This window comes from Oryx dammah, unplaced genomic scaffold (genome assembly GCF_014754425.2).
Source record: "Oryx dammah isolate SB20612 unplaced genomic scaffold, SCBI_Odam_1.1 HiC_scaffold_17, whole genome shotgun sequence".
NCBI lineage: Eukaryota > Metazoa > Chordata > Mammalia > Artiodactyla > Bovidae > Oryx > Oryx dammah.
In genome coordinates this window covers 77,813,976-77,823,578 of record NW_024070201.1, presented here as the reverse complement: position 1 = coordinate 77,823,578, position 9,603 = coordinate 77,813,976, and the positions used below count along the sequence as shown (strand labels likewise).

Genomic DNA, 9,603 nt, shown 5'->3' with positions numbered 1-9,603 from the left:
AACTGCATTAGACCATTTTGGAAGCTTACTGCTCTGATTGCTGTTATCATTTAATCGCTAAGTCATGTCCGCCTCTTTTGCAACCCCATGGATGGTAGCCCACCAGGCTCCTCTGTCTGTGGAATTTTCCAGGCAAGAATCCTGGAGTGGGTTGCCCTGTCCTCCTCCAGGGGGATCTTCCCAACCCACGGATCGAACCCGTGTCTCCTGCACTGGCAGGCTGATTCTTTACCACTGACTGCTCTGATTACCTTACCTAATAATGCAACATGTGTAAATGACAACAAATTCATGTAACATAAACATACAAAGAACAGGGGTCCCAAGACCCCCTGACCCAGGTCCACAAACTCTCTCTTTCTGTCTTTTGGCCTCACAGCTGGCGGGATCTTAATTCCCCAACCAAAGCTCAAACCTGAACTTAACCAAGGTCAGAGTCTTCACCACTGGACCACCCGTGAATCCCCAGACTGACTTTTTTTTTTGTCTATTTCACGTCTAGAGCCCTCCAGCCCTCTCTGCTCCTGAATGCAGAGGACTGTTCTTACTTTGATGAAATTGATGGATGCAAATGACTTGCCCACGGTCTCACCTGGGCACCTGTCTGGCACCCAGGAGCCACCTGGTGCTTCTCAGGCCCTGCGCTGCTCTGCATGCCTCCCCCGCTTCTAGTTCTAACATTCCCTCTGTCCTCTTTCTCCAGTGCTATGGATGGTGGTTTACTCGCTCAGTCATGTCCTGCTCTTGCGACCCCATGGACTGCAGCCCGCCAGGCCCCTCTGCCCATGGCATTCTCCGGGCAAGGATCCTGGACCGGGCTGTCGTTTCCTCCTCCATCCCCAGTGCTAGGCACCCACGGGAATCCTGAGGGCCCAGCTCAGCCCCTGCTGTCCTTCCCCATGATACTCACCTGAGCTGTGGAAGATCTGAGAGAAAGAGGTGAAACCTTCAGACGTGAAGGCCTTCAGGGCGCGGTGGACACAGCTGAAGTTCTGGGGGTAGGAGAGGAGGCGCTCCAGGCTGACCCTGGTTTCTCCTCCAGCCCCTGCAGCCAAGAGCAGAGAGGGAGGGGGGACCAGGGTTAGGAGACCAGGCTGCAGTGGCGGGGTGGGGCGATGCGGGAGGTTAACCCCGTATCATCAGAGCCAGAAATGGTTTCAAAGACAGCACATGTCAGAAAGAGAAGGGTGGGGGAATTATGAACAATCCAGAATTTTCTAGGACTAAATATTCCCTTCCTGCATTTTCCTACCTAATTTTTAATACCACTCATCACCCAAAGCCTGTCCAGTCACCACCTGTCCCACATGACCTCTTATAGTCGGTTCAGGTTTACAAAGGTTCAGCCTGTAAGCAGGGACACCAGGTCATCATTAAGAAGAGAGAGCAGAGACTCATAAAAGATGTCCGCTACCCTTTCCCTTGTTCATTATTAAACACTTATTGTCCACACCTTCTGTGTAGCCATAGAGAGAATTCGGCACGCACTTTGCTCCAGGCGTCGTAGCTGCTTCTCCCATAGTATCTCTTTGAATCTTCACTATAACCCTTTCATGTAAGGACAATTACTATCCCCATTATGCAGATGAGAAAACTGAAGTTTAAGGGAGGAAGTAATCTACTCATTCTAAGATCATGGAATTCCTAAATGGAGGGTGGAGAAAAGATTCAAGCCAGTTTTGGGGGAGCAATTAAAAAATTAACTGAAACCGATCAAACGAAATGTGCACCCCAGGGGACATTTGGCCACATCTGGAGACATTTTAAGTATCATACTTGGAGGTGTGGGGTGCCACTGGCCTCTATTGGATACAGGCAAGGGATGTTAGGATTCTGGGACTCTAGTAGAAAGGTTCCCCTGTTCCTCACTGTATTGGCTCCAGCAGCCTTCCTGGAATTCCCCTTGGGAGTGACAGCTGTTTCCATTGCCTGGAGCACTTCTTTGTGTCATTTCTAAGGTAAATTACCCCAGGGGACTTGACGGTGGTCTTTCAGGGAAGTGGAAGGATTAACATTTTTTTGACCTCCTACCACATTACGCACTGGGCTCTCTGCTTAATTTTTCTTTTTTTAAAGGTGGCTCAGACGGAGAAGGCAATGGCACCCCACTCCAGTACTCTTGCCTGGAAAATCCCATGGACGGAGGAGCCTGGTAGGCTGTAATCCATGGGGTCCCGGAGAGTCGGACACGACCGAGCGACTTCACTTTCACTTTTCACTTTCATGCATTGGAGAAGGAAATGGCAACCCACTCCAGTGTTCTTGCCTGGAGAATCCCAAGGACGGGGGAGCCTGGGGGGCTGCTGTCTATTGGGTCGCACAGAGTCGAACACGACTGAAGTGACTTAGCAGCAGCAGCAGATGGTAAAGCATCTGCCTGCAATGTGGGAGACGATCCTTGGGTTGGAAAGATCCCCTGGAGAAGGAAATGGCAACCCACTCCAATACTCTTGCCTGGAAAATTCCATGGACTGAGGAGCCTGGTAGGCTACAGTCCATGGGGTGGCAAAGAGTCCGACACGACTGAGCAACTTCACTTTCACTTTTCACTTTCAAAACCATTTCCATTTTACACAGAGGACTCAGGCTCAGAGAAGTTAAGTGACCTGCCCAAGGTCACACAGCTAAAAAGCAGCATTATGATTCTACTCTATGTCTCTCTCTTATCATTTCTTTATGGCCTTACCCTGAACCATGATGGATGGGCTGGAACCTTATTTAAATGTTCTTGCACAGTTCATAGGATTTTATAAGCCATGCTGCTGCTGCTGCTATCTAGTCGCTAAGACGAGTCTGACTCTTTTGCGAGCCCATGGACTGTAGCCCGCCAGGTTCCTCTGTCCATGGGATTCTCCAGGCGAGAATACTGGAGTGGGTTGCCATTTCCTCCTCCAGGGGATCTTCCCGACCCAGGGATTGAACCCATGTCTCCCACAATGGCAGGCAGATTCTTTACCACTGAGCCACCTGGAAAGCCCTTTATTATAAGTAGTGCCTATTAAATCATTGTTAAATGAAAGAATAAATGTCAGTTCTAGAATAAAAAGATTCCCCTCCCCCACCCCCAATGTAGCCCAGTTTTACAGCTTCCTTCCTTTGGCATGCTGCTGCTGCCAAGTCGCTTCAGTTGTGTCCGACTCTGTGCGACCCCATGGACGGCAGCCCCCCAGGCTCCCCCGGTCCCTGGGATTCTCCGGGCAAGAACACTGGAGTGGGTTGCCATCTCCTTCTCCAATGCATGAAGGTGAAAAGTGAAAGTGAGGTCACTCAGTCGTGTCCAACTCTTCGAGACTCCATGGACTGTAGCCTACCAGGCTTTTCCGTCCATGGGATTTTCCAGGCAAGAGTACTGGAGTGGGGTGCCATCGCCTTCTCCGTCCTTTGGCATAGCTGTTTCTATATCCAGATACCTACCCTGCCTCAATGAGTGAAAGTGAAAGTCACTCAGTCACGTCTGACTCTTTGTAACTCCATGGACTTCTCCAGGCCAGAATACTGGGGCAGGTAGCCTTTCCCTGCTCCAGGGGATCTTCCAAATCCAGGGATCAAGCCCAGGTCTCCCACACTGCGGGTGGATTCTTTACCAGCTGAGCCCCCAGGGAAGCCTGAGAACACTGGAATGGGCAGCCTGTCCCTTGTCCAGCAGATCTTCCCAACCCGGGAATCGAACCAGGGTCTTCTGCATTGCAGGGGGCGGGGGGGGGATTCTTTATCAACCGAGCTATCAGGGACCCCACCTCAAGGGAACGTCAAACACATGAGCTGGAGAGAACTCGGGTTCTTACCAAGCAGGACTTGGGTGAGGAGGCTGGCGATGCTGAAGGGGGAAAAGATGAAGTTGGTCTCCTTCTTCTTCAACACTGAGAAGTCGTGGTAGAGCCTCACGGAGAAGTCTGTCAAAGCCTCCCCCAGCACCACCTCTGCTGAGCGCATCTCCGAGTCAGAGCAGGAGGTGACGGGCACCGGGCAGAAGGGCTCAGCAGTGGGCTGGATGGTTGACTGGACCGGTTCGGGGGTGGGCTGGCTGAAGGGCTTGGTGACAGCGGCTTGCACGCCAGTCAGGTTAGTCATCGGCAAGGCGGGAGAGTCCTCCTTGTTGCCTTGAAGGGACTCGCTATCGAGAATACCTCCTTTCTGGCTGTCTCCTTCACTTTCCCCTTCTTGTAAGCTCTCTGGGCCGACGATCATATCGGAGGCGATTCTGTCCTGTGGTTCAGGAGACTTTCTTTAAACACAAACACTCAAAGAGAAGGTGGGGTGTGTTGTTTGGTTGCCATGTCTGTCCGACTCTTTGGGATCCCACGGACTGTAGCCCACCAGGGTCCTCTGTCCATGGGATTTCCCAGGCAAGAACATTGGAGTGGGTTGCCACTTCCTTCTCCAGGGGATCTTCCCGACCCAGGGATCGAACCTGTGTCTCCGGCATTGGCAGCTGGATTCTGTACCACTGAGCCACCAGGCCATCGGAGGTGGGATACCAGAGAACTGTTCCTGGCAAAGCTTGGTAGGACAGGGGCCTGCCCTAGAGCCCCACCATGGATTGCGTCAGAGAAAGCCTACATTATCCCATTTAACTGATGAAAGAAACCGATGCTGAGACAAATTCAGCAACTAGCACAGGGTCTTAAGAGAAGCTGGAGGAAAAACTAGGGGTCAGACTTGGGTCTCTGCTTCCAGATGCCTTGATCACCACCACATCATCTGATCTATCTCAAAGGGCAATGCTAAAGTCAACTTCCACACATGCCCACTGAATGCACCCCCCTTTCTCCCTGGCTCACCCCTTACCCCTGACCTCCAGCACCACTGGGGGGAGCCTTCCCACCTTCACCCCGCAGCTCAGGTTTCCACGAGGAGCTCTTGCTTTTTAGTTTCAAAATGATGCCCATCTGCTTCGCCTTTCTGCTTTATTCTCCACTTCGTGCATCAGGGCTGGTCAGCTCACCTAAGTGCCAGGCTCTGGGCCACCACAGCGGGTACGGGGGTGGAGGGCCAGGCAGGATTAGACCCCAAGTGGGTCTGAGTCCTTGCTCTTTCCAAGCTGTGTACTCAACTCTGGTGGGAGGACCCCCGGTGCCGATCCCACAAGGAGCTCTCCGAATTCCCGGAACCTGAAGGGTTAACCGCAGCCCTGCTCCCGCCTGGCCTGCGCAGGGGTCACTCACCCCAGCCAGCAGCAGCAGCAGCAGGAGGGTCAGCGGGGTCAGCCTGGAGGCCATCTGGGAGGCGACGTCAGCCTGGACCTGCAGGGCCAGCCAGTTTCGAGTGCCAGCTCCGGGCCTGGGGGCCTAGGGGCCCTCCCGCACGCCCACCCTCCCGGGGCCCGCCCCCATTCAACGCCCCCCACCGCCTCCCGCCCGGGCCGCCTCCTCCCGGCGCCGCCCCCTGTTTTGTTGTTCCCAGACCGCGTCCCTTTCCCGGCTCGGCTGGCCCCTCGTCCCAGCCCCCTCCCAGGCCCGGGGGCTCGTCCACCTGCTCCATCTAGAGGGTCCCGCGGCAGCTCAACAATGAGGCCAGGGCGGGGAGGGAGGAGGGTCGGAGGGGTCCGGGGGAGGGGGGGGGAGGGGAGGGGCAGCGGCGACGCCCAGAGACCGCAGAGACAAGGGGAGCCTGCGGGAGCGAGGGAAGTGAGGACCGGAGACCGCCTTCCTCCCCAAACCCCCATCCGCCAGCACAAACCTGCGCCGAAGTTCCGATCGCTGCCCTGCCTCGGGGCGACTCAACAGCTAGTCCCCCAGGGTTAGGGAGGCTGCTATGGGTGGGGGTTCGGTCGTAGCTATTGGTTGGCCCAGGACACTGTTCAGTTACAAATTAAGGCGGATAGAGTACTGGTGTGGTTTCCCGTAAATCAGGCTGGGCCGGACCACTTGGTCCAGCCCCCTCCTGGAATTTCAGCTCAAAGTCCCTGGAGATCCAGGCTGGGGAAGCTGGGGTGCAGACCTCAGCTGGGCACAGCCAAGCGTCCTGCTCCCTCTGCACCGGCCGTGATGGGGCCGTCCCAGACCCCAAATGTCCCAGACCTGCAGCTTACCAGCAAGCTGCCTTCCTGGAACTGCTCGTTGGGCTGGATCCCTAAAGGAACGCTCTGGAAAGAGGCCCAGTGGTGCCCGTTTGATGTAATAGCTAAGAGCCGCGCAGCACTTAAACGTCTGGCTCACTTGGCGAGCCTTCTCTTGAAGATAAAGCCTGGACTGGACCTCCTGAGGTCCTGCCTTCACCCCTGCTCTCCTCTGCGGCTGTCCCCCCTTCTTTGCCTGGTGACCTGGAGTCCGTGGTTCTACCCCTCTGTAACACGCGCGGAATCTGGGACACCCAGTCCAGCAAGCATTTGCCTCAAGTGAAAAATAGAAACCTTGGGAAAGCAAAACCAAAACCAGAAAGAAAAAACAACAGCCCAGAAAGCTGGGTATCTGTGTCGAAGGGTGGGAGGCCGGAGACTGGGGGCCGACAGACCCCACTCTGAGACCTGGCTTGTGTGTGAACCGAGCAAGTTGCTTTCCCTCTCCACACCTAGCTTCCCTCTCAGGGTTCCCAGGTAAAGTACAGGAAGAAGCTCAATTAAATTTGAATTTCAGATAAACAAAGAAAAGTTTCTTTGAAAATATGTCCCATGCGATATCAGGACCTACTTACATTAAAACAATTTTTTGTGTGTGTGTGGACGTTTGTCTGAAATTCAGATTTGACTAGACATTCTGCACCTTACTTGCTAAATCTGGCAACCCTCCCTCTGCAAAACACGGTGGCCTCTGACGGCCTGATACAGCTCTGATGCTCTGTGGTCGGGTCACTGCCAGGCCCGTGCTGTTTGGCACATCCTGGAAAGTTGGCTGCTAGCACCAGAGCTGCTGTCCCAACGGGCTGACCAGGAACAGGGACAAGAGAACATTTATGGGCTCCTGGGGGCATCGGTGGGAAAGACTCACAAAGAGGGTACCGGCTTCGCAGGTCCTCATTCCTTGGGGCCGCGGGGGAGCCTCCCAAGTCGGGGGGAGGTCCCTTTACATCGTGCCCTGGCTGCCAACAGCTGTACAGACAGTGGTACTCCTCCGTGCCCCGGGCGCGAGCTGGGGCCACCTGGACGCAGGAGACAGCTGCACAAAAAGAAGCTGGTGGAAAGCCCCCTCCTTCGTCCTTTCATTAATGCTCATGACTCTACGACACGGATGCTGACATTAATTCCATCTGAAATGAATTTTATAAAATGACACTCTGACTTCCCGGGTGGCGTGGTGGATAAGAACCCAGCTGCCAATGCAGGGGACCCGGGTTCGATCCCCAGTCTGGGAAGAGTCCACGTGCCTCGGAGCAGCTAGGCCTGTGCGCCCGCATTACTGAGGCCTGCCCCACCGCCCCTGCCGCCAAGCTGCAGGTGCTGAACTCCGTGTGCCCAGAGCCTGTGCCCCAGAGCCGGAAAAGCCACCGCGGTGAGAAGTCCATGCACCACGATGAGGGGTGGTCCCCACTCGCCGCAACTCGAGAAAGCCTGAGCACAGCAACCAAGACCCAGAGCTACCAAAAATCAGTCAATTAATTTAAAAAAGGAGACTCAACAGAAAGTTATTTGATTCACCTGACATCACACGGCTAGTGACAGAGCCAGGATGTGGCCCCCGTCTGTCTGAGCTCCAGACGCGGCGTTAGCCCCGTCTGTGGATTCCTGGCACAGGCCGTGAGCCGGTCTGAAGCTCGCGGCAGAGTGAGCATCCCGTGTCCGGCAGCAGGACCGTGGACCTCTGTGCACCAGGTCTCAGGGCGGACAAGGACCGGCCCAGAAGTCTTCGCAAGCTCCTCGACCTTCTCAGCTCTTGGCCAAAGCATCTTTTCTGGACATTTAAAGGGTGTCTCTGCTTTGTGGCTGTCGTCTTGCCCGATGAAACTGGGAACCAAGCTAAAGCCCTTTTCCACTGTGAATGGCCCGAGGTTGACTTCAGGGTGTTTGCCTTAGTGAGGGCAATCGGATGGCTTCCCTCACAGCTCGGTTAGTAAAGAATCCGCCTGCAATGAAGGTGATCCTGATTCGATTCCCGGGTCGGGAAGACCCGCTGGAGAAGGCATAGGCTACCCACCCCAGTGTTCTCAGGCTTCCCTTGTGGCTCAGCTGGTGAAGAATCCACCCGCAATGCGGGAGACCTGGGTTCGATCCCTGGGTTGGGAAGATCCCCTGGAGAAGGGAACGGCTCCCCGCTCCAGTACTCTCGTGCTTCTGTGGCTCAGCAAGTCCAGTTTCTCTGTCAGGGGAACCTTCCCTTCCAATGGGCGAGGAGGGATAAGCTCCCAGGAGGCCCTTTCCCCTGCGTGTGTGCATGGCTTCTCCTCCCTGCAGGGTTCCTGGCGTCAGATAGATTCAAGTTCGCACTGAAGCTCTTTCTGTAAAGCGTTTTATCATTCTTTTTTCCATCTCCAGTCCACCCGCAGGTACCAACTGCTATGGGTGAAGGCTTTCTCACAACCTACATGCCTGCAGTGTCTCCTTGGAAGAAGAATTACCCAAAAGCTGGGATTAGGGCAGAAGACTCAGGGTCTCCAGACCCTCAGAACACAGAGAATAGTTCGGATGACCATTTCCTCATTTCACTCACAGAGGGCACACGAGTATCAGTGCAAACGCAGAGAGGTCGAGTGATTGTGCACAAGGAATGTCCTGGGCATTAGGTCTGAGTCCTCTCTTCAGAATCCTGGATAAGGAGCACCATCCAAGGAGAATAAAATTTTGTTTCTTTTTTTTTACTTTACTTTTATTTATCTGGTTGCACTAGGTCTTAATTGCAGTCTGTGGGATCTAGTTCCCTAATCAGGGATTGAACCCAGGTCCCCTGCATTGGGAGCCCAGAGTCTTAACCCCTGGACCACCAGGGAAGTCCCTCATTTCTTATTTACTATGGATCAGGGCCCAGGGTCTGTAATGTCAAATGTTGACCTGCCACAAAAGGATAAGATGCAAATCTTTTCTGTCTGCCAGAGAGGCGAGTGAGCTGGAAACATCTCTCCTATATTAGCCCTGCCAGGGAGACCAGAGGCACAGCTTTACCTAGGATGTGTGTGACTTAATCCAACCATCTCTCTCATGTATGTGCAGCAACACGCCACCTAATCGACCACACATGCACACTCACACACACACGCACACACGCACACGCACACACACACACATGCACACACGCACACACACACGCACATGCACACGCACACGCAGCACACGCGCTGCGCACACACACACGCACACACGCACACACACACACCAGCGTCTTGCATCATTCTTTGAACCTGCTCTGTCAATCCGAAGGTTGTCTCATTAATGGTCTCGTTGTATATCTGTGTGGAAATCATGTTTCTGCCATTCTGAGGGCTGTGTCTTAGCTTTCCTTTTTTAATTCTTGTTTTTTTTTTTTTTTCCTGGAGGGGAAGGGCCGGCAGAAACATCCGCAGTGGCACCGGGGCAGCCTGGTGTGGGGGTGGTGCTTTGTGAGGACGGCGGAGCGCTGGCTGAGCCTGCCTCTGATTCCCTGCAGTCTTCTCAGGAAGGCCAGGGCTGGCCGCCGTGGGTGACGGCCGGCTGAGGGTCCTGCAGCCGCTGCCGCTGCGCATCTGGTCACCCAGCTG

The 9,603-nt window shown here is 54.4% G+C and overlaps 1 protein-coding gene across 2 annotated transcripts in view; it reads right to left on the bottom strand.

Moving 5' to 3' along the window:
- The window catches only part of SERPING1 (serpin family G member 1), a 15,016-nt gene extending 8,901 nt beyond the window's left edge, over positions 1–6,115 (bottom strand). The window contains exons 1-4 of one of the 2 annotated variants that reach the window (XM_040259389.1): positions 6,032–6,115; positions 5,166–5,243; positions 3,786–4,206; positions 911–1,045 (exon numbers count right to left, since the gene is read on the bottom strand). In XM_040259389.1, the coding sequence (XP_040115323.1) occupies positions 911–1,045; positions 3,786–4,206; positions 5,166–5,219 (610 nt within the window). In that variant the 5' untranslated portion in view covers positions 5,220–5,243; positions 6,032–6,115. Of the gene's footprint in view, positions 1–910; positions 1,046–3,785; positions 4,207–5,165; positions 5,244–5,679 lie in introns of both variants that reach the window. The other variant, XM_040259388.1, reaches the window with a different exon arrangement.
- Between the last annotated feature and the right edge of the window lie 3,488 nt (positions 6,116–9,603).